At 34.5% G+C, this 26346-nt stretch overlaps 1 protein-coding gene across 2 annotated transcripts in view; it reads left to right on the plus strand.

The window, feature by feature from the left end:
- The window catches only part of SPOCK3 (SPARC (osteonectin), cwcv and kazal like domains proteoglycan 3), a 167022-nt gene that overhangs the window by 65683 nt on the left and 74993 nt on the right, over positions 1-26346 (plus strand). For both annotated transcript variants that reach the window (XM_027636047.1, XM_027636048.1), the window contains one exon: positions 12018-12132. In XM_027636047.1, the coding sequence (XP_027491848.1) occupies positions 12018-12132 (115 nt within the window). The remainder of the gene's footprint in view (positions 1-12017; positions 12133-26346) is intronic.

Consider the following 26346-nt stretch of genomic DNA (forward strand, 5'->3'; position numbering starts at 1 on the left):
AAGAGACTGACATTGTCCCATGTCTGTTTTGTTCAAGTTTGTAATAATACTGCTGAAGATACAAGCAGGTATGTTCTTTGAGGACAGAAATAAAAAATATCCCTAATTTATCAGTGTTTTATTTCTTTCTGTTTTTTTGTCGATATTTGGTTTTTCAGAATCTTACCTATAAAGCTGCAAAAGTATGGGATAAGTAAGGAATCTTTTTACCATGAAAAGATCTGAGCTCCAGTTCTACTAGGCAGGATATTTTTTTCTGTTAACTATGAAAGCAGTGGATTATAGGAATTACTAGTGCTTTACAGAAATACTTTTTTTCCTTTGCTAATTTGAACTATAACAACATTACATTACAAAATGACAAATATATATCTGAAAGTTTTAAAATCAGTATATGAACAACATATGAAGGGTTCAAACTCCAGCTGACTACACGTACTAGAGGTGTCATGTCTGCATTTTCAAATTTTTAGTTGTAATTTAGAAAATACTCAATCTTGTGGTTTAGGCTGTAGTGTAAGTACCTGGTATACATATAACTCCTTGTTGATATCACTAGTAGTTAGACAAATGGGTTCTCATTATTTATGTTTATTACTTCGTTTATCCATATTCTGCTTGAAATGGGAACTTTTTCAAATAATTTTTAGCCAACGTTCATAACAATTTGCAGATAGTATTTTTGAGGAACCATTGCATGCCACATAGGTGTGTCATTGAGGTCTACACGTAGTTATTATTTTTCTAAGATTTCTTTTTCTCTTAAAACTTTTTCTAAGATTCTGCACAGATTTACTATAATGGATAATGTATTTTTATATATTTTTTTAATCCTTAATCAGAACCCAAACATTATGCTAATATTTTGTTGTAGTATTTGAAAAGACTGCGGTTCCAGGAACTGGTAGTTGTGCATATAATAATAAAATGTAGTGTCTTAGTTTTAAGCCTTCCAGTGCCTAAAGGGACCTACAAGAAAGCTGGAGAGGAGGGACTTTTTACAAGGACATGGTGATAGGACAAGGGGGAATGGCCTTAAGCAGAAGGAGAATGGGTATTTATATTAGGTATTAGGAAGAAATCTTTACTGTAAGGAGTGTGAGACACTGGAAGAGGTTGCCCAGGGAGATTATAAAGTCCCTATCCCCAGAAGTATTCAAGAGTAGGCTTGGTGGGGCTCTGAGTAACATGGTCTAGTGGAGGGTTCCCGGCCCATGGCAAGGGAATTAGAACTAAATGATATTTAAGGTCCCTTCCAACCGAAACCATTGTATGATTCTGTGAACAGTGTTTCAATTCGCTCTTCTATACTTCAGTGTATTTTTAAAGGCCTTATGTTAATATGAGGAAGTGTTTCAGAATTGCTTACGTAGACAGATGTGTGTAATTCCATTTGTATTAATAAGAGTGGCTATATGGAAATATATGTCCAAGCATTCTAGGAGGTTAGCCCTTACCATGAAAATGTATAATGTTATTTACTCCTGGTATGCAAAATCTATTTTAAAAGATGGAAAAATACTATGATTTGCATTGCCATCTACCAACACCATCCCTTAAAGCAACATTTGACATTTGTCCAAGGTATACTTATTCTCACTGAACTCTTGTCTGTTTATATGATAGAAAAACATATTTAAATAAATGTTTAGACTGTATATATATATACATATATGTGTATACATACATACATACATACATGTATATATATATATATATATATATACCCCCTTAAATGTTTATATATTTCTATAAATATCCCAAGGTAACTTCTTAATAAATAATTACGTGGAGCAGGTATTATTGTTGGAATAAATCTGAATGTTCTGTTATAGTTACTTCTGAAAGGCAGGTTTTGCTCTTTCAGTGGTTTTAGAAATAAGCAAGTAGGATGTTTTGTGTTTTAGACTATTCCAAGCTGACTATTCTAGTAGCTTTAATTTATGTTTTATCAATACTTACTCAAATTAACCCCCCTATATACACAGTGTTTTCTAACACATTTTCTTCATATACCACTTCTACGTCAGATGAAAATATACGGGATGCTTCTGGTACATTTTATTTTTAGACTACAGATGGTAGCAGAGCTTGGAGGGTGTAGCTATTGAATAGAATTACATACACAAAGACACTAGTGTAATTTTTGAAAGTGGAGATGTCTTCCTTTGCTCAATACTGTAGAGGAACACTGGAGTATATTCATGTAATTGAAAAAATACAAAATGACATTTCCATGGAGGATGAACAACCTGAAGGTATAAATGGTTTGTAGATGTATTTATAGCATTTCTTGTAGACCATCCCACAGAATTATTTTTGACTTTCATAGTATCAGGTTATATTAGATGCCTGTTTACAGAAGAAAAACTGTAGATACCATTGTACAACAGAAATAGATTTTGAAGCAATTTCACTTGTATTACTTTAATCTTTACCTTTTAGCTCTGTATGTTTCATCTACCTAGTTCTGTAATAATTTTGATAACTAAGGATATTCAAATGTATGCAAACACATCTTTATAATTTGTGAATACATTTCTGCACTGTGAACTGACACCATTTAGAGTCATATTCAGTAAAATAATTTGATTCACTCACTTCCAAGCCCTGGGAGGTTACAAGAGAGTTTAATGAAGATCCATTAGTTGAAGACTGTGAAAACAGTTGTGTAGATTTAACTTTGCTGCATTTGATATGTGCACTCATGATCTAGTTTATGTAGCAGAACTATTGATGTTTTTAAACTAGAAGTATATATCCATCGCTTTCAAGATAAATTGCAGTACTTTGCAATTAGTATGTATCACAAGACACTTTAAGATGTTGGCTGAGATAAAGAAATAGTGTCTTTGTAGGAGGACTCCATGAGTTTTAGAAAGAACATAACTGAAAAGCTGTTAAAATATTTCATGCTTATTTACTATTAAGAATAAACTATATTTAATCTAGTTTCCAGTTTGAGGTATTTAGGTGTATTTAGGAATCCTGCTCACTAATGAAATATGCTAAATCCTGTGTTAAACAGATTACCACTGCTTTATGATCCTTTCAGATAGCCCTTGCCTGAAAAGATTTTTTTTTAGATGTCTGAGGAACCCTTTAATGGTGCTTTTTGTTAATTATCTTATGTTGTGCTTCAGTGATTCTTTTATTATTTCTCTTTTATAGATTTATCTACTGTGGTAACACCTTCCATGAAACAGCCTTGTCCTGTACGATTCACAGACTTGGCTCCTAACTCAGATTAAGTGGGTAGTACACATCTGCTTCTCTAGTTAGGGCTCTTAAATCGTTTCAGTATTTATTTCTATAGAATCATCAAATGGATTCTAAATTGGATAGCTATTTTGAAAAGAGGCTATAAGAAAGGATTTTTATTGAGGCCAAACCCAGCACATAATACGAGATTTTACTTGCCTTCAGTAGCAGTCTAAGCCCTTGCTCCTGCTCTCCTGACATGTTTGCTTTATGCCCTACTGTTACATCTGTAGAGTCACCAAATCTTGAATTGTTATAAGATAAAGTAAAAAGTTTATTTTTTCTTTGTTTTTAACATGGCCAAATCCTGGATTCTGGTAGCCATTCAGACACACGAATAATTATGTCAGAAAAGTGGAAATGTGGCACAGGGTGACAGTGACTGGCTAGAGGTACAGCATCAGAGCTATGGCCTGATGAAGTTTCTTAGTTTGCCACAGAGATTAAGTAGAAGGCTTGTAAAAATCTAATGGAGGTAGTTATTAAGAATATGAAATTTGATATCACATATTACTGTTTAGTGGTGAGGGAAAACGAAATAGCTTAATAAATCCCTTAAAAAAACCCCAAACAACAGAGACTGTAAAGAAGAAAAAAAAAAGGCTATACATAGTTTTTCCTGAATAGAAGAATGATATTTTAAATGTTGAAAGTTGCTTTTTGACTAATTTTTATTTAAATTGCTCATATTTAAAAACCTGTTTATCTTCTGTAGAATTATAAATTTAAAGAACGTAAAGACCTACTCCATTTAAAATTCACTTTGTACTGTCAATTTTTTTAATGCAACCTCTTTTCTGCAGTTACAGATGTTGGTAGCTATGAGTTGGGACACAGGTGAATACTCAGAAGTGACTGAAATTGTAGATTTATTACAAACTAATGACTGCAGAACACCTATAGTCCTGTCTGTATTTCCAGACTACAGGGTTCTCTATGGGTTCTCTCCATCTGAAGACCAGAAGTTTGTCACATAAACATGAATCTAATGATCCAAGAGAAACCCTGGAATAAACGTTACAAAGTCAGTTCTTAATGGAGTAGGTCTTCACATTCTTTACATTTGTATTTTTATAGAAGATAAATTCTTATGGTTTGAGTTTTCTTTTTCTTTTTTTTTTCCCTAATGGCTACTTAAATCTACTTGGAACTTTTACAGGTTTGGTATATTTGTGGTTGTTAGCTTGTAACAGTGATATATCTTTAAATACTTCAAAAGTGAAACATTTGAGGTTTGCCTTTAATTTCAGTATACTAAACTCAAAGAAGCTTTCATAGATGGTTTGTCTGAGTCAAGATGCATAACTGACTTAAAAAATTAATGTGCTCTATATATTGTTTGCAGTATATGATTTTAAATTTTATGTATTCTTTACAAAATGTATTTTATATTTCAATTTTATTACAAGTGCATTTCCTGATAATTTTCATTGTTCTAGGCTTCTTCAAAATACAGATATATTTTTGATTTGTTAGATACTTACATGAATTGTCTACTGGATTCTGGTTTAAGTGCTTAAAAAAATTTAAAAGCTGAAGTTGATTACTCTAAAATAAAATTCTGATTAAAATACCCTTTTTAACATAAAAATACATAATGAAATACTGAAATGAAAGTTCTTCAACAGACAAAAATAGAATTATACAATCATTAGAATTGGAGAAGTCTTCTAAAATCGTCAGGTACAACCATTAACTGCGCACTGCCAAGCCCACCACTAATCCATGCCCCTAAGTGCCACATCTCTACACATCTTTTAAATACCTCCAGAGATGGTGGCTCAACCACTTCCCTGGGCAGCCTGTTCCAATGGTTGACAACCCTTTTAGGGAAGAATTTTTTCCTAATATCCGATCTAAAACTTCCGTGATGCAACTTGAGGCCATTTCCTTTTTGTCATCTCAGTTTTTAGCTGGGAGAAACGACCAACCACTCCCCTTGCTACAACCTCCTCTCAGATAGTTGAAGAGAGTCATAAAGTCCCCTCTGAACCTCCTCTTCTCCATGCTAAAGACCACCAGCTCCCTCATCTGCTTCTCATAAGTGCTTCAAGACTCTCACCAACTTCGTTGCCATTCTGTGGACTCACTCCAGCACCTCAGCGTCCTTCCTGTAATGACGGGGTCCACAACTGAACACAATATTCGAGGTGCAGCCTCAGCAGTGCTGTATCCTATAGCATGTTGCTTGCAAGAATAATCATCTGGGGGTGTGAGATAATAGGTGAGAGAATTTTCAGGAAGATACATTTCTGCTGTTACAGGTCTGCAGATGTTGTTGCCCAGTTAGAGAATCCAGAAGTCAGTTCTGACACAGCCAACATGTCTCTAAATTATGATTTTGTGTATTTAGGAAAGGATAATATAGTGCTTAACTGTTTGCTAGTGATATATTACTATTGTGAATGTTCAAGTAGTCTTAAGACTACTTTGGGCTCGCCAATCTGAGCCCAAAATAACTGTGTTCTTTGGCAATTTAAATGAACAGGATCTTTTCTGAATTTTCACAGATAATGATAAGGAGGGCATTTGACATAGACTGTGTGGAGTTTCTCATTTACATCTCTTTCTGAGCTATGGGTAACCTGTGCTCTTGTAAACTTTCAGGGAATACCCAAAAGAGAAAACACAAAATAATGGGAATGTTTTTGAAGCAGGGATCACAGATATTTGTGAGGGGGAGAATTTCTTATCATTTAGTCACTTCACAAGTGGCTAGAAAAAGTGTGACTCAGTGAAGATGATTGTTTTAAAGGGAGTGGAGAAAGAATGAGTGAAGTACTTTGAAACTGTGAAAAAAAGAAATCAACTTTAGTGAGTTTGTTCCAGAGGAAGAATAAAGACCAACAGATTAATTTTGGTTTTTGAGCATTTATTTTGACTTACATTGTCAGTAGCCAGAATAGCAGGTACCATGTTATGAATCAGTATAAATGCATTTTTATGTCCTTTTTTAAAAAACTTAATCGCAGCAGTGAGCAAAAGTACAGTACTTTATTTTATATGTCAGGTGGTTAGAAGTTGGTATTAGACGTTTCTTGGCTTATCAGAACTTTTTTCCATATGACTGCAACCATTGCAGGGCAGCTGGACACTCAGTGCTAATGTACCAGAGCTTAATAATATAAACCACTAGCAAAAATAGTGCATCTGAACAGAAACCTGATAAGAAACTTTACACAATTGTCCCTGATTCATCGGTATGGAGATTTCTGAGCACTCGTGAGAGCAGGCATTTCTTGGGTAGAAGCAAGCTCCATACATACAGACACCTTAATTATTGCAGCACTTGCTCACCAGTCAGAAACCAGACTAGACAGCCCATGATGTTCAGGGATTTGAATCTAAACTTCTGATTACTTCCTTGGCCATCTACAGAAAAACCTACTGTCTAACCTTCTTACTGAAGTTGTAGATTCATGTGGCCACATGGAACAAGTATTCAGGAAGATTCCTTTTGTGAACATCCAACTGTAGCTATCCATTCTGGTTTTTGTGCTATGTAGTGAATCTTAAATGGCAGATACAGTCCATGGGAAAAGAAACAAAAATATGAGATTCTTCTTTTTCAGAACATCCCCATCAGATTGCTGAGGTAGGCTCTTTCTTGTTAATGCTCTGATTTTTATTTATGAATTTCAGATTGTTAGCTGCACAATGATTCATTTTCTTGTTGAAATTAAAAGGTGTTTATTCTCAGTATGTATGTTACATAATAAGATAGGGATGTCTTGTTACATGTCCACAGCAGTGTGGATTCAAACCATCTGTGGCTGAGGAGAGTCTGTATGTACAGATGCAAATTTTGAATGCTGATCACTGTACAATTTAGGCAAAAAATAACCATTATCACTGTTAACTGTAATTAAACATTTATCTGGATTCCATGCTAGCTGACAGCATCAACTGAGTGTTTAGGTGTTCTGCCTTGTTGTCCTCCTTACTGTTACTAGAAATTGTGGTGCTGGGATTGTGCTCGTATCTTTAGACCCAACACACTTCTCAATGAGAAGTCCTGCTTTAGGAGGTGAGAAATCATCATCTTTCGAAATGGAGAAGTTAAGACATTGATGATCTTTAGGTATCTTCAGGAATTGTGTGGCTTATCAAAGCAGGTAAATATGAGTAATTCCCTCCAAGGGGTCTACCCAGGGTTATAACATAGGCATTTGATCTAATTATAAATATTTTAGTTAAAACTTTCAGATAATTTAAATATTTTTCTCCCTCCATTGTCAAAAAATGAAAACTTTGTAGACAAAGGAGTCAGTCAGACTTGCATTTTAAATTACAGGAACTAAACTACTCATGGGATACACAAAGCATGGCTGAAGTTTCAGTAAGTGCAAACACAATATCTAGCTGGTTCTTATTTTGCCCATCAGAAATGAATCAAAACTCTGGAGGAAGGAAATAGAGTTTAAGTCTGAAAACTTTGTCCTTAACCTTTTTTCTCCCTTTCATTTTACTGGGAGTGGAAAATTAGGAACATGTCAGAGTGCACTTAGAAGATTGTGGAATCATGATAATTAACTGTGGTTTCTGCCACAGAACTCCTGTTAAGAGTATTCCTGTGTTATGTCTTTCTAGTCTTTATTTCCTTTTGTATTCCCAATAAAAATTATGTTCTGGCTAATGTCTGTTTTCGGGAGCGGTAGCTGTAAATTAACTTACAGAAGAGATGATGAGAAGCTTTTCTGAATTGCTTTTCCAAATTTGAATTATAAATGAATAGATCTGTTAGTTATAATTGAATCAATTTTTGGATATTAATTGCTTCCTTAGCATGTGAGAAGAAGAAATCCATATTCATCTATAAAAGTCCCTAATTACGTTTCATAATTTTTCAACAGAGCAACTTATTTGTCATTTACAATATAAGTTCTTAGAGAAATAGTAGATGTTTAAAAGCATTTTATACTTTGGAAGTGCATTTTGTAACAGTGATATTTTTCTATTTGTTGGAATTTAATTAACATGACATTTCTTATTATTGTAGCCAGATATATGGACACGTGTAAAGCAGGCATACAGGCAAATAACCTATTGCAAGCTTAGTGTCCTGAATATTAAAAGCTATGTAAAGCTGAACATTATCAAGTTGTTAAAGCTAAGATCAGACCTGCATCTTTAGAAGCTGTTTGTATGACATTCTAGGAATTCAGCTGATACATTAATAAAGACATGATTTCTGACAAGCCTTACATAACTATATTGCTCGTGTCTGGAGTCTCCTCACCATAGTAGAAACCTTCACCAATTTTCAATAGCAGAGTAATTGAGCTGTACAGTCAACGTTTTCACTTCAATTATGGGGAAAAAAGGCCCTAACTTTCATAATTATGACAGTATTTTAGTAAATGTGAATTCGATAAAAAGTCAGATTCATGCCTTTTTTGTGCTAAAGACAATAGCTCTGAGAAATACATCAATCCCACAGTGGGATTTGTCACATGTTATGTTTTTGGTGTGAACATTGTACTGTTTCAAAGATGCTTACTTTAGCAGAAATGGAAAGAAATATGCGGTGTTGTCAGTGCAAGTCTGTGTACCGTAAGTGAGCTGACGTAAAGCAGCCACATTTTGTCAAGGATAGCTAGGAGAGGTAGTAAAGAAGTAAAGACTTAATGCCATGTATTTCCTGATATAACTGAGTTACATGCTTAAAGGAAATCAATGGTAATTTTTTGGAATAAATTTATTAATTTTCATCATAGTTTAAGATCAGACATATAGTCAACTATGTCCCTGCATTGTAAGGGGGGGTCCAGTTCTTCCCCAGCATGAAGAACTTCAGACTGTGGTTTTGAAAAATGTTTTTCTTGCAGTTTAGCCTTTATTTCCCATGAAAATTGTCCGTTGGTCAGTTCCAAGTATCAAGTAAAACTGGCTTTAAAAAAAGGGCAAATAATTTCCTGCTTTTAGAAATATCTAATTATTTTAGTCCTTTCAAAGCTGGGAAAATAGCTAATGCAATCCATAAGTTTGCCATTTTTAAAAAACAGGTTAAAAATAAAAACAGAAGACCATGCAAAGTAGATTAGTAAAATGTACATACTATGTGGTTGACTACAGCATGTGATACTGAAAGAAAAAAAAAGAGAAAGTGCTTTTTACATCTTCTATCAACATTTCTTTCTGTGTTTTTATCCTCTGTGTTGCTAAGTGTTAGTCCAGGAAGCCATTGACCCTTCAGTTAATTAACTTTTTTGCCTTCCAAAAATCTGCATTTTTGTATCAGTGATTTTTTTGGTCTCTCCCTTGCTATTATAAGATGGTTTCACAACAAAAATATTGGAAAAAGGGAGGCCATGTGACACAGATAAGATGAGGAAAAAGGACTTCTGTAGGGAGTTCATGGCTGAGAGAGAACAAGTCCATCAGGTCAGAGAGTGATAATGTGAGTTAGTGTCAATGATAAGACCATGAGTGTTGAACATGCCTTTGAATATAAAGATGGTCTTGTGATTTGAGCACCTGTGGCTCTGGTGGCTTACTCACACTGCTTAGATAGTAGCCCCAGACACAGTCCCATAGCCATTCTTGCTATATAATGATTATGTACCTCACCTGAGGTGATCAAGAGTTACTTGCAGGACATGATAACTATTGAGTCAGCAAATACTAAAAGATTACATAGGTTCTGTAAGAACTGATTGTGTGTCCTGGTTTCCATTTGACCTTCATATTGTCCTAAAGGCAAAGTATGAAAGTACCATTGCTTCCTTGCAAAGTTGGGTTCTACCTGTAACGTTTTGCCAAAATGTAACATATTACCAAAACCATGTTTTATGGCTTGCTAAATTTTGATGGAATTGTCAAAACACACCTTTGTAGTCCCGAGAACTTGGGAAAAGAAATAACCTTTTCAATGGGAATGGTTTCATGATCTCCCCCATTCACCCTTTTTCCTGAAACCTGTTTGCTGCTTGATATTGAACTCAGCATCCTTATATGATTCCAGATTTCTCTTGCTTGTGTTTTTTTTATTTCATTGACCTATTCACTTTTGCAAAACAGTTACCTGAAGATAGACCATTTTCCAGTATTGCTACCCTAGTGTCTCCAACCAGGGAACATTTGGGGAAGAGGTACTTGGATGAGTACCTTAAGTGATTATCTCTTCAGTTTTGCTAAGGGCTGGCATTACGTTCTGCCTGACTTTAAGCAGAGGAATTATTTGATGTGGAATCTAAAGTAAATTGGAGAAGGATACTGAGTATGCTCTCATTAATTTTGACTCCAACTCTGTTATCCTAGTTCAGTAATTTTTTTGCTGTGCTTGCTTCCTATTTGTATAGAGTTATTGTAATTGGATTTATTTTGGATTACTTGTTGTGTTTTTATGGCTGACTTGCTGTAGAAGTAAAAAGAAGAATACATCTTTTCGTATGTCTTATGCTGTAATTAACAAAATACTACTTTTCTGTCTGTGTTGAATTATTACCGTATTAATTATTCCATCACTTTTCTGCTCTGTTGATAATCTTGTGTATTTGTTTTGCTCAGCTGAATATATTATTAAGAGGGAAATAAAACTGAAGAAGTCACTGCTCAGACTATATTTAATCATACTTAGCACTGCAACGTCATGTGTCAAAAGTACAGCTAATGATCAGCTTGGTTCTTGTTTTCTGGGTACTTGCACAGTTAGTGGTCTTATGTTAGTATCCTCTGGCAGGTCAAATAAAGATGTGATTAGAAGCTTACTTTTGATAATGAATAGAAGAAACAACAGTTTTGTTCAGAAAATATAAATGCAAATAAATACTCTCAGGCACATGGTGTGATTCTTAGGGTGCAGGGATAAGAGTTTGAGTCAATGATCCTTGTGGGTCCCTTCCAACTCAGAATGTTCTGTGATTCTGTAATATTTTATAAGCAGATGTAAAAAATGGGAAACTTCTGAGATATAACTGAATACTGGACAGTAAGATGCTAAAGTGAAGAACACAGGGAAAAAGAATTCTAATTGTTTATAGCTGTCTTCCTTGATGAAAAAAGGATTCTGATAGGGATAAAAAAAATTAGTGTTGGAATATTTAGATCTACCTGAAAGACACCATGGAGGTGGGAGAAGGCAGAAGTTAATTGTTTCTAGTGAGAGCTTAAATTGGCAGGTGCTTTTCTATATTACAGTCGTGTAGACATGGCTACTCAAAAAAAAATGCAAATTTAGTAATAAGCAACAAAATTATTTCAGTCTTTTAGTACAGCCAGAAATCACTATTTTTAACTGGAATTGTGCTTGAAAAATGAGTATGGAGGATTCCTAAAGGACCAGCTACAAAAAACCCCCCCTAAAACTCACAAAGCAGAAATAGAGGCCTAGAAGCAAGTACAATTTATATATAAAGACAGAGTCATAGAAATCACTTGCCTGCATATTTTATTTTTACTAAAATCTCATCTGAGTAATAATTTCTCAGTAAATTTGGTGCCATTGTTCACCACTTAATGCTGAGTTGTATCTTAGTAAACAGTTAAGGGAAAATGCTTTCAAGTTGGAAATACCAGTGTTTGGGGATTACAGTCAGATAGTGGCAATTGTTAAAAGAATATAGCAGTGAGTAGTTTCTTACCAATACAACAGCTGCATTTTTTTCCTGGTGACAGTCAGCTGCTTGCAGTGCAGCATGCTGTACAAGCAGCAGGCCAACCCCCTCCACAACCTTGGCAGGTTTTTTGTGTGGTGTTTCTTGTTTTAATTGCATGTTTCTAGATAATTGTTAACAAATTTCTAAAACTATTTTTAGCTTTAGATCCGGCTAAAGATCCATGTTTGAAGATGAAATGTAGTCGCCATAAAGTCTGTGTTGCACAGGATCAACAAACTGCTGTTTGCATTAGTCACCGAAGGCTTACGCACAGGTAAATACTTCAAAAGTTAATCCTGTAGACATTTTTTATAGTGTTCATGACTGACTTTTAAACATAAATCCATTATAATTAGTTTAGTTACTTAAACACATATAAAAAGAGTAGAGGTGGATTTTAGGAGTAATTATCTATGCATAGTTTGATTATAATGTTTAATATTTGATTTTTTCAATAGGCTGGTAAACTAGAAGGGGTACATATTTAAATATTGCAAGCTTCTGGTACAAATACATTTAGGGAAATACCCACTGTGCCAGTAGCAAAATAAAGTGATTATAATAATGTCCTGCTGCTGTACATTACTTTGACATCATCACTTCTTGTACAAAGCTAGAGAACTCAAAACTGCCTCTTAAAGTGTAGGTAGCAGCCTGATACAGTGCAAGTTGTTTGAGGTTGGGGTTTTTAACCCCCTTTTTTGTCTTCTTCTGTGCATTCCAATTTTATTTGCATACTGGCCCGGTTAAATATAAGGAGAAAATACATGATAAATTAATATATTTTGTAAATTTATCTGGGGCAGAACTACAAATATGTAGGGCCTGAACCGTACATTTAGTTGTGTCATGATTTTTGTGTGCTGAGAAGATGGAGTCAAGTTGCACTTTGGCTTGAGATTATTAGGTTTTTTTGCACTTCTTTGTGGGAAATGAGACATAGTAGAATGGCTAAATTTCAATAACTTGGTTTAACTGTCTGCTACAGTGCTCAGTAGGGGCTGAAAAGATGTAAGGAAAATAAAAGACTTCCTTGTCTGTTGGAAGAGGATTATTTCAAGTACAGTTTCATCAATGATGTAAGAAATGTTGTTCTGAGTGTCTAGTTATGTTAAATACATCCATCTGGAGCTTTTCAAAAGAGCAAGATAGTACATAATCAAAGGAAAAGTTTAAACTGTTCTTAATCTGCAGCTGAAGTTAATAAAAAAAAACCTTGACAGTATTTGCAGAGTTACACTGTTTGTATTAAACAATCTCAGTGTAGAACTAGGCATTTTAGTTTGATAAAATACTATATAAGTTGCAAGAATTATTAGACAAAGCTAGGTAGTCTAATTTCAACTGCACTCAAAGTGTCAGGAATATGTCAGTGTTAACTGTCCAAGAAAACACAACAATTTGAAATTTCTAAGAGTCATTGAAAACAGTGGAAAAAAATGACATCTCCAAGTATACATGCAATAGATGAGGACTGAAAACTTTTTTAGCTTAGATGAAGATATGTACTGTGGTTGCATTAAGAAACTTTTTGACATCAGTCTTCATCCCTGTATTGTTCCTCCCACAGTTCTTGGTACTCTTTTAGAAAGGTAGTATTTTAAGAGGTAAAACTTGTCTGAATATAATACAGTAGATAATGTGAAACTTTGGAGTGGCACCAGCTTGGTGATTGTAAGAAACGCTATAAGTCTTGTCTTGTAAGCTAGATGAAGCCAAGACAGGGATTTCCTAGGTTAGATCTTCCTGTTCCTCCAGATTATCACATACAAGGAGAAATAATTTGCTTTGTTCTTTCTTTCTAAAAAGGTTTTCTTCATGCAGTCTCTGACCTTACTGTATATGGTGGGATAAGAGTATGAATAGCATATACACAAGCAGTCATGTCTGCTGGGTCTGTTTACTGCTATTAATTTCTTTAGCCTAACATGTTATTCCTTTGCTGGTATCTATAATTTGTTGATTTTCAACAGAGCCGTCTGTTTTTCAGAGTTCCCAAAGGACTACTCCACTCTTTATAAGTCTTGGTAAAAATTTGCTAAGAATGGTTATATTATCAACTGTCCAGTTATATTATCTACCTGTATCCATTTCTAACATATCAGTTGTGCGCAATCTGTTGGGAATAAATATTTGCAAAATATAATCCCAGTAATTTTTCCTTTTTGCTTAGTTTGTGTGTGTGCACACGTTGTGTTCTTCAAAGATTGGATAATGTAAATAAGTAAGAAAAGGCATCTGGAGGTGTTTTCTGGAATAACAGTTGAGACCTTTTTGATGGATTACTGGGAACTCTTCATAGAAAAGAACTTACCTGTAGATTTCAATTTGGACATATTTACTGTATAGATCCATAGATGTTCCAGAGATTATTCCCAAGACTCTTGTGCAGAAAAAGTATTTTTAAGCCTATGAATTGATAGAGTGTCAAAGACGATCCTCAAGAGGCAGACAGGGAAGAGTAGACTTTGCATACCTCCAAGATAAATAAAAACTTTATGGGCACCTTTGAGCTACCTCGGAGAAAGAAGCATGAAGTACAGTTACAGCTGAATAGATTTTTCTGGGCTATCATCAAGTTGAAATGCTCAGATTTATAGTAAAATTATCTATTATTAGTAGCAACATTCCCAAGCAGTCCTGTTATCTGATTCATAAACTTCTGTATATAAATTCTGTTACCTTTTTTAGGTAATTGCATGAACACAGAGGTTGCTAACGAGTGAACTCTGATAATTGTATCAAGTGGAGAAATCGATTTAGTAATTTCTTTTGTTGTTTGTAAGAAATCGACTTGCAGAAAAAAACAGGTAGGCATAGACATTGTTATTCAAGTCCATGCTCCCAGGTGTTCTTATCTGTACAGTACAATCTCCAAACTATTGTAGCCCTATATGGATTGCTGAGGGCACTTCAGTACCACATAGTGAAGTATGGGTGGATGTCCCAGCCATCTGCAAGGCTGTTAGTGACATGATATGACAAGGTCCCAGTAGGATTAATTAATGTGAACAGCACACTTTAGTGATGATTGTACTTGTGCTTTCAGAACTATTAACCTTTTTATTAGCTTGAGGATCTCAGCACTGTGATCTTGCTGCAGTGTGCTTGCCTTTGAATGGTTTCAAAACTAGCTACTACATATCACTGCCCTTTTCATGGAGTTATGTGGCAGACAAGCCTATGGTTTTGCTGGTTCCTCAGTTTCCATGACAGATGAGATCATGGTCTTCCCTCAGTTTAATCTCAAGGCTCATTTCCTTTTCTGGTAGACTGCCAAGATGGCAAGTTCTCTTCTAGCACACTTCTGCGGTGCCACAGCATTCCCAGACAAGAGCTTCCTTTATGTACTGTCCTGGAAAGACTGAATAGTGACAAAAAGGTGAAATAAGTGTTGTAGATCATTGGTCATGAGAGTAGTTTGGAGTACCAGAGCTTTAGAAATTATGGGGGGCATGCTTAAAGGTGGAGGATTTTTGTTGGTAGCAGATAGCATCTCTGCTGGCTCTAACTGGGGTGGAAGCTGTGTTCTGTGTGCTACCCTCTTAGCACTCTTCTTTCACCCTATGAAAGAAAGATGATGTACTTGAGGAGGGGAAAACATGCAGGATGTATATATAAATGTTATTTATCCAAGTACTTCCATGTGGATTGCTGTGGGAAGGGAGTAGCTGCCTGCACTAGACTGTATCATAAACAGATAATTCAAAGTATGGTGTAAAATAGAATTTTTCTTTGCTTCTTTTAAATTTGGGAGTTTGTCATCAACTTTTCCTTTGACTAAAAGGTATTTTTCTATCTCTTTGTGCTTTCCAGTTTATTGGTTAAGTGATAGGCTTTATGGGGGAAAAAAACCTCTAAAGACTCTGTACATGAAACAATGAAGTGCTTTGTAGTATACCTCATTCAAATCCTGATACAACTTGTAGAATATTAGAAAACTAATACTGGGATATGTTGATGTGAATGTTATGGTCACAGGCAGAATATTCATGATACTAAGAGAAATTGTCTACTTTTTGTATATGCAGAGCAACAGGTGGTAAAGATAAATCCTTAAATCTTCATGTACTGCTTGTTACCATTTTGAGCAAGGAAAGAAGGGATATGTGCTGACACCACAACATATAGGAGCTCATTAGGGCCATGGAAGATGGTAGCTAAGCAGGCTTAGGAAAGTGGAAAAGTTAATTCAGCACTAAGGTATAACAGATTTTCAGGTCCTGATGAATAGTGTGTTAACCTTCTCTTAGATTTGAAACAGAAAATTATAATATTAATTGACACATACTGTAATTTTCAATAAGACTAATATTCTGTGGATCATAGGCTACCGTATGAAACAAAACAGTGTATAGGTGAAGTTCTAATTAAGTTCTGAAAATGAAGTAGTTGTGAAACAGTTTTGAGCCAAGGATCGTGCTCCAGGGAAAGCCAAGCATGTTTGATATATTAGAACCCAGTGACTAATATTGTACTTACTAAACCTAGTGGAATCTGAGAAAACAGTCTCTTTTTCTTCTTCTGTAAGTACAAAAAAAGTACTGCATAAAATTGATTTGATACCTTAAATCAATCAATCCTTACATGTATTAAATTATTCAAAGCATTCAAGGTGCATGGACTTTTTCTAGGCACATGTGGATCTGTCTCTTCTAGGAATTCCCCACCAGAGATAATGCCCCCTGCCCCCATTGTGAAGGTCCTGCTGTGCTCTTATGACTTTATGTAAAATGTGCAGATCAACAATTCAGTTTCCTGCTACAGCAGAAATAGATTGCATTTGTGTCTGCCATGTTACATCCACAGCATGTTAAGATGGAGTAGGAATGTTTAAAGACTTGACAGCTCTTACTTGTGTAAGGACACTGAACTTCCTTTTTCTTCCCATTGGATTTTTTTTACCTTCTCCAATCATTTATTCTTAGGTTTCAGAGTAGGAAGCAATTGTAACACAATTCAGGCATTTTAGATCCAGTTTTTATTTCATGTATTAAGTATAGGAAATCTGTAGGGAATTACTTAGAAACAAGGGATCATTGCTTTTGTAGAACATCTCTTCATTTATGATTTACTTTCTTTCTCTTTGCAGATTATACCTTTTATGCCTTACAGTCATTTATAGTCCTTTCTCTATCTTGTTTTTGTACTGTTTTTTTTCTTCTTTATGATAGCAACTTATACCTATGTCATTTTAATAATGTAGGGAAGGTGTTCATAAGAAGAATATAATTTCCTTGTGTAGAAGTGCACATCTTTTTGGATGTTCTTTACGAGTAACTGATTCCCAGTAAATATTAACAGCAACAGATTCTGATGATACTAGCAATTCTAAAATGCCCCACCCTATTTTATTAAGGTTAAGGTAGGAGAGAAAACTTAATCATGGTAAAAATATTTCAGTTACAGATGATGATCACCTGGAAAATGAGAAGAATTCACTAGTCATGAGTACAGAGTAATAATAAGAAAGCATTTATTTAAGTTAAAATAAGAAACAAAAAATTATAGTGGCTCTTCCATTAGAGCTCCACAACACAGGTTCCAGAGAAGTGTGCAGAATGAACCTCTATAAGTTGCACAGCTGGGTAGAAGGTGAACAGTATAGAGGGCTTAATGATACAGAGCTCACTCTCTAAGAATTAGTGACTTCATCTTAAGAGTTCTGTAAAATGAAGTTAAGTTTAGTGACAATGGTCCCCTGCCCCAAGCCTGTGTGTAATAGGACCTGAATTTAGTGATTAATAAAAATTTTCTGGTATTTTTGCCTGTGGGCTCAGTCTTCAAGTTACCGCAGTTTCACTATTAAAGTGTATTAAAGAGCGTCAGTTTATTATAGACTCAAAGAAGCTGATAGTGGTAAAGATGTTACATCACCTAATTTAATTTATTAAGGTAGAGGAGTTGGATAGCTTGATAGATTTTGTGCTAACACTTGATCTTGTTACAGCTTCCTTTAGGGTTTTGAGTTAAGTGACATTTTTAAAGTGCTGATTTGATTCAAATAATTGGTCGACTAGACCATTTTCTTGCCTCGGACTCCTACCCTCTTACAGTTTCTCTGAAAAATGCGGAAAACCATTCTAAATGCATTTTTATATGAGGTAGATTAACAGAAATTCTTCCCTAGATGTGTTCATCTTAGTATTATAACTTGAGGAAAACTTTCCATCTCAGCTTGGAAGTGATGAGTGTTGGGCTCTGAAGCATTAGATGGATTAGCCTGGATGATGTGACAGCAGCTCAGAGTAACACTGATCCTACTGGAAAGCAAGCCAAAACCTGTTCTGTTTCCATGGATGTGGGTACTGCATGGCTAAGATTATGCTCCCAAGCATAACAAGTGACAAAGTCCAAAAATACAGGCCTGTTTGAATAAAAATGCACATATGGACACATGCATACATACGTGCACATACATACGAATAAATATATACACATGCCTATGTATTCTTTTTGTTCATATTGTATGGATACACGTATTCCAGATTTTCAAAATATCATACTTTGGACTATGAGGTACAATAAAAGAAAGAGGTTTTTCAATTTGTTACCAGTAAGTTTTTGATTAAAAAAAGGGAAAAAAAAGCTGTGATTACAAATCTGTAGTTATATTAAATAGTGTGAGCAGTTTTGAAAGAGAGTCAGTTAGAACTGACATGGAAGATTCATTTGGTTAGAAAGAAAGGAAAAGAAGAAGAAGGAACAGTATAGCTTTGTAACTTTTCTGTATCTTTAGGTGCTGCAATGCTTTATTATGATTAAAAAAAAACAAACAGCCTTTCAAAAAACTGAAGCAAAAAAAAAAAAGGACTTGCTTTGAGCAGATTTTGTGAAAGTTGCAAATGCTACTATTTAGGATGTCATCATTTCACATTATAATGCTGCTGAAGAAGGCCAGCTGGTGCAGTTAAGTCCCTTATTGGAAATTTTAGTCTGATTCATTACTGTGATTTGTAGTTGTACACAGAAACACTTAATCATTCTTATCCTCCAAGCTCTATTGAATCTACTGAAGGCTTTCTGGTTCTTTGCATAATTTGTGCTGCCAGTCTGCCAGCTTGGCAGTGTTTCAAGCTTGTTGCATTATCTGTGTTTGTTTGCACAGGAAGTGTTGCTGCACGTAGGCTGAATTTATAGTAATTCTTTTGTAAAAGGCTAATGAGCAACACTGCTTCATTCACAATGCTGACATTATATAGCTTTGATTAGTCCAATTATTGTGTAACTATGCATTGTGATCATACTTACACTCTACAAAGTACTGAAAAGGAAATTTGCTTAGCTGTAGCTTAATTGAACTTGCTGAGAAAATAATTGGGGCTCTTATGGACTTAAGAGAGGTGAAAGTTTGAATATTTTGGAGATTTTTATATGCTATGCAATTTAATTTAATAAAGTAAAACAAAGGTTCTTTTTTACTCTCTGTTTCATTTCATTGGAAAAGGAAAAAGGTGACTAACACTATGCATCGTACGTTTTGCATATGTTGTGAAGGTCTGCTCATTCCTTGCTGATCATGTGTTTCTTCCATTCATTTTAGTGGGGAGTTTGAGGAAAACAGGATCCTCTAATGGAATTCATTCTCTCTCTATATGGAACTTTTGCTAACACTAGTGGAAGATACATATGTAAATTGCATTGTATATTACAGTACCAGTTTTGTCCATATCAGCCTTAAAATTTATTAAGGTTGTAACTTAGACTCAAAAATTGCTGTCCTTAAGAAATTAAAAAAAAAAAACCCAAAACCCACAAAACTCCCCACCCAACATTTGTTTGTAGAAATATAAAATATGAACATTTTAATGTTTGGAGATTTTTTTCTTAGTATGTAATATGTTTTGTAGTAGATCAAAGCAAACTTTAAATAAAGGAGACTTAAACAGAACTTCTCTATCTTATTTATTAGCAAAACACGTGTTTTCCACAATACTTTTCCAATTCAAAATCCATGATATGCCTTTTTTTAAGGCAAATATGGAGTCCTATGCTGGACTAATTCATATGGACTTCAAATTATTTAGTAAGTCCTGTACCTACTCATGTTCTACCTGTTCCAGTGCTTGTTCAGATTCTCAATTTCCTGCACTGGATAATCAGTTGGCATGATGAATTTTCTGTGATCATGAGTGTCCTACTTTCAAATTCTACAATGAGATTATAAATTAGGATTGAGGGTTTTTTGAGGAAAATGGATACCTGCTGAAATATTTGTTTTTGTCTTGCTGACAGTGGCTGAAGGCACTCTCAGTTGTACCACCCACTAAAAAGCAGTGAGTTAGGACACTTTTGTCATAAACTAGATCATAGGAAAGAATATGATGTTTTATCTAGGAAAGCATAGCTCTTAAAGTGTACAATTTTTATCTAATCCTGGGGGATGTTAATGTGCTGTTCTGTTAATAAAAAATGTTATGTTAGCTTTTGTTGTGTTTTTGTTTTAAAATGGTCTTTTCCCTTACAATATTCCTGTGAATATACTTAAAAAGATTGCCTTTTTGTTAAAAAATTAAGAATGATGCAGGCAGTGCTTATAAATGGTTTATCTGTCCTTAACTGTAAAGTTGTGATTATAGTCCATAGCAATAAGAATCATTGTGTACAACTATAAACATGGAAATAATACAAAATTATAAGAATAAAATCTTTGAATATTCCTTTAGTAGAAAAATTAGGGAAAGTCAATTCAGGAAGAGTTCAATGCCCCTTCTTAAAAATACCTGTCAAACTTGTAATTTGTTTTTATAGTGCTTTAAAAACTAGCTACCAGTATCCGTTTTCAGTGTACTTTATTAGAATAAATTATCAATTTCAAATTAGCTGATGCAAACTTTTGTAATCAGTTAGTGCTTAATTTGGAATTTGTTGTTGGGCTGTGTGTTTACAGGGTTGGGTTTTTTTGTCTTTCAGTGTTCCTGAAATACTCTTAACACTGGGTAATACAATATAACATATAATATAATATAAATACAATAGATCTTCAGGATGCTCGTATGTGGAGGGCTCTTTTACAGTTTTAAAATTTAAATCTGATTATAAATAGGGGGTTTTATTACTACTTAGCATCACAGCATGTGTTTCATGTTATTTGAAGGTTTTGGTTCATAAGCTGTGTTTAGAGGCTCAGAATATATCTGCTGTATTTCTTATGTACCAGTGGTGGGAAACCTGTAAAGTGCGTGAAACTGAGTAGGAGTAGTGTTTAGGGAACAGAAAGCGTACTAATTGCCATTTGTATAGAACAATACACTTAAGGTTTACAATGTTGAAAAATACACTAATTGTAGTTGCTGGAGATGTTTGTCATCATGAAGTGAAATATTTGCACATACTGCGACTTTACAGTAAAATGTATTACTGCTTTTGGAAATGAAATAGTGTACGTAGGATAGTAAAGGCATGTCAGGAGTCACTAAATGTTTGTCTTTGTTACATGGTCAATTATATAAGGGGGTTTGGTTTTATAAAATGTTTTATAGAATGCTGTAGTCTGCTAAAAGAGAACAGTAATACTTTACTTAGAGGTATGGCTTTTTCCGCAGACTGCTATATATTCTATCTGAGATCCTTTTTGCCTAAAAAAATGCATCTTTTTTTTCTGTTTTATGTCAAATGCTACATATTGGAACACTTACACCATACAAATACTTTTCCTAAAACTCTTATGCACAGTGGTAGTAACAATTATAATAATAAATTCTTAAAATAACAATATAGTTAAGGCTGGATTTAAAGCTTCCTAAATCTGTGGCATCCACTTCCTTAATTCAGGCAGTATTTATCCAGTGGTTTTGGGGATGCTTTGGTTTTATTGTACATGGGCAGATTATCCACAAGATACATGGTATTGTAGATTCTGTGTCCAGAATTCTCAGACAGATACTCTAATTCTGTGTAGACAAAACTTCTAGGTGAGGCAAAGAAGAGATTGTACCCGAGGAGACCTGCGGTCACAATAGCTGTGACTCCAGCATGTTCTGGTTCAATCCTTTGAAGGAGACTTTTGTCAAATACAGACCTTCAGTGATATATTTGAACATCCACAGGCGGGTAAACTTTGGAGGTAAAATTTATATAAGTATTTTATAGTAGTAGAGTGTTGGTTTTTATAGGATTGCAGAAATGCACAGAATTCAGGATATATCATAATTTTATAGATTGACTGTTACCTGAAGTTGCAGGTACAACAGCAATAGATGAATACCTACTTTGTAACACCTTTCTAATAGACACAGACTTGGCAACTCCTAGACTGTTCCACAAAGTAATAAAAAGCAGACAAACATAATAAACAAAAACCACCCCAAAGCAAACTAACAAAACCACACAGAAAAAGAAGTCTCAATTTTCTCCTGTGTTAAGGACAGCTTTTCTCCTCTAACTAAAGGAGTAGAGCGATTAATAGACCACTGAACTGGTTCGTAGCACCTATAGATCAAACCATCCAAAATTATCATCTTGGGGCATATGTAGTAATCAACACTTAATTTTCACTTTAATTTAAAGTTATTTAATTCTTTATGTTTTCAATCATGATGGTGCATGAGGACATAATTTTTCTGTTCTGTTTTCCAATTATTATTCTTTCTCAGTTAGCTGTAGATTATTTTAATGCAGAGCCTAAAATAACAAGTGTTGTAAAATACAGCTTTTCGAATCTTAGAAATAATGCCTCTGGAAAAGATGTGTCACAGAGGAATATACCTAGGTGGGCTTTTTCTTGGCAGAGAGCTCCATGCATGTGAAAATTTAAAATAATTGCCTTTATTGTAATTCAGGGATTACTTCATTTCATGATCAGCTGAAGATCTGGGCGCCTAAATTTTTCTGAAAACACTTGCACATCTTGAAGAACACATTCCCCTTGCATTTGTCTTCACCACTTGCCCATTCATTTCCAATTAATGTTTATTGGACCAAGATTTGCATACTTATGAAAGCTAATTTTGATCCTGAGATTCAACCCTAGTTATGTTCTAAGCTTTTGCTATTGGACTTTTTTTTTTAAAGATAGCTCCAGACATCATCTCCTCTTCAACCCCAAACTCATTGGTGCAAGGAAGAGGCAAAAAATAGAAAAGATTATTTCAGAGGAGATTTAAGCTGGGGAGTAGAATGATAAACATATGACTACAGGAAAGTGATATCCTGATTTTTCATCTTTGGGGCATTCTACTAGGATCTCTAAAGGTATGAAGTTACATCCAAGATGATCTGGATGATCTTAGATATCATAAAACAAACCTACATGTTAGGAATTAGGATGTGAGGGCTTGCTGTTCCCTTATTCATTTTTATAGCTACAACTGGAGACCTCTGTACTCTCTACCTTTCTTATCCATGAAATTCCTTCATAGAGAACCAACAATAGCAACACTTCCAGCATGGCTTTAGCCCTTTTCCTTACAGATTTAATGTTTCTGGAAAACTGAATTTCTTTCATATTCTAGAAGTGTATGGACATCTAGAAGTTATATGACATCATATAACCATTTACTTCAAAATAGAAATGCTGGAGGTTTTTTACCTACACTAATGTATTTTTATCATGCTCTAATTCACCTCTCTTATCTTCAAATTGTAAAACAAGGTAATTTCTGTTAGAATCAATAATGTCTATATGTTCAAATAAGAAGCAAACACAAAGTGTCATTATGAAGGACTTGGAAAACTAATGCACATGCTGTACTTATAAAAACAAACAAAACTTGAACATTTATAAAGAATGGTAAAGAGAATAGTCTGTAAATGTTAAGAAATCATTTTGAGTGAGGTCTCACAATTTATTTAATAATGGTATAATGTAAGGCCACCTTGAGAGAGGACACATACCAGAAACATTTTATAGCTGTTAAAAATATGATCAAAGACCTGAAGAGGCTTTTGGATGAAAAGACACTGGAAAATGGCCACTTAGCTTAAAGTTAACTTAGTAAAAAGGACTATGACAGGAATTTATTTCTGTAATCATTGCTCAGTTAGTTTCATTTATCCCCTAAGAATAACGGAAAGGGGAGAATGCATGAGGCAGCAGATTCTAAACAAATTTTAGGAACCTGTTTAATTTCGAAAGACTACTGCCACAGAGCTCTTGGTTCACGTTGTGCTTAAAAGGAAGGTTGAGAAATGTGTGTGGAGAGCTAGAACAATCCTCTAAGCTAGAATACAGGTAGGACAGCTAATTTTTCTAACATGTAGCAAAACTATTCTTGGCAATAGAGTTGTAAATTTTACCTCTGATCACTTTCCTGTTAAATTCCTTTTAGCTGTTCTTTTCCAGCTGCTGTCTAAAAGGAAGTTCTTTATTTGATCAGCAGACTGGATGCTAGTCCAATTAGATACCACATTTACTCTCTTACCAAAATAATTCAGATATGAAAATACAGAGTAATTTATATATACCTGAACCTATAAAGATTGCAATAAAAATAAAATTTGAGGTAACTATGAAGCAGAGAGGGAAAAATGCCACTGGAAAAAGTAGCACTGTCTGCTCTCAGGAGTTTTAAAATTTAAAAAAAAAATAAATTCTTCTCTTGTGAAAGCAGATGCTTTCCCAAGCAAATTATGAAATGCTTTTTCTGCCCCACAGTGGGCAGAAAATATGTTTCCATTTATGTCATCTCTCAATAGATTACTTTTATCTTTTCCCATGTAACCACAACCTTTTTGTCACTCTTAGTGCATTTCCGCTTGGGGATTTCTAAGCTGAATTTATGGTTGGTCTTCAAAATATTTGGAAACATGTTCAGCTCTGAGGCTGAGTGGTGAATTTGTTGTTTTGCGGTCATGACTTCGAAGATGAAATTAGTAATCTAAATCACAATAAATGTTGTGTTAATAGTTTGCAGAATACCAGGGGTGCCCAGCTGAGGCACCAGCAAAGGCCCCAGTTGTATGAAGATGCAGACCCTCTAGGAGCAACTGAGCAGAGCAAAACCTGAGGCCTTACATGTCTTATTTTTCAGTTTTTCTGAGCAGCTTGAAATAATTTTTGAAATATTCAGAGAACTTTCCAAATTCTGCATGATTCAGAAGGAAGAAGTCAAAGTTTAAGCAAAGCCCTAAAAGCTGAACCGCAATTCTCTTGGTGTCACCATCACATAAATACTGATTATTGCTATTTTACCTTTTAGAGCATGTTTTTATTTCTTTAGGATTTGCTCCTTTGGCATTTTTCTTGTAATTTTATATATTCATTTGCTCTCTCTTCAAATAATTCTTCTCCATTTTCATATATTACTTTGCTCCATCACAGTACTTCATGTTTTCACTCAGCCTGACTTAATGTTCACAGAGTCATGTCTGAAACCTGAAATAAGTCCTGGTAAGAGATGCTTTATAGTGACTTGAATGGAGAAGGAATAGATTATGTATTATCCTGTTGGTACCACTTTGTGGAACTCACTTTAGAGTAATTTAAGGAAGGGAGAAAGAAAAAGTAAGAAAGAACCTATACTGAGGATGTTTGTGAACATTAATAGGAAAAAAATCAAATTAAAATAGGAACATTACCAACTTTCGTAACAGCAGAAGAACAAGGTATATCTAGCTTTTTGGCCACCAGATTATTTTGTGGAATTGAGTTGAGTTTGGGTTTTTTAAAAGACAGAATGGGAAATATAATTCTGACATAAAACAGAACTTTTGTCATGTTAGACTAAATACTGTGAGACAACATTACAGTAATTATTAAAACTTTTTTTAGCAGTATTACTGACTGTTTGTTTTTCAGTGATGTACAGATATTTCATTGTGGATATTTCTGTTTTATATTAAATTTTCATCTTTAAAATGGTCTATTTATATGTGTGAATTAGCAGACTAGAAAACCTCACAATTTAAATCCCTTTGATTTTCTTACTTCAAGCAATAGCACAAATAATCGTTTATGTTTTAAAAAAAGGTTTATTTATAGATGCCAATGAAAATAGATTTACTTTGTTTTAAACTGGTTTATTTCCAATACATCAACAGCCCTGTCTCTGTGAGTTTAATATATTTATGACAAAATCAGATGATTAAGTAAAAGCAACTGTGAATTAATTTAAATTGCAACTTTTTCAAGCTGTAAAAGTCCACACATACAGTATATCAAAAATGCTAAATTATTTCCTAACTACAAAGTGTGATTGATCTCGCATGAGGGAAGAGCGAGCTGGGAGCATGGGCAGCAGGAGCGCAACTTGCGCTTGCCAGGCAATGAGAACGATAGATTGTGTGAGAATCACTCTACAGGGTTCTGAATATGATCAGTGGAATATCAGGTTACTCCTGTAATGGCGAAAGAACATTTTCGTAGCAGCCAGTGTTTTGAACCAATAAGAAAATTATCTGTTTTCTAGTGAAAACTGTTCTGTAGTTATGTTCAACATAAAGTAGTGAGTCGTGTAGGATTGGCCATCCTAATAGTAGTATTAATCAAAATACTATAATTATTTGGCTATTAGGGTTATAGAAGTGATTATTAATTATTTTATTATGT

This window comes from Corapipo altera, unplaced genomic scaffold, assembly GCF_003945725.1.
Source record: "Corapipo altera isolate COAL_440 unplaced genomic scaffold, ASM394572v1 22b, whole genome shotgun sequence".
Classification (NCBI taxonomy): Eukaryota; Metazoa; Chordata; class Aves; order Passeriformes; family Pipridae; genus Corapipo; species Corapipo altera.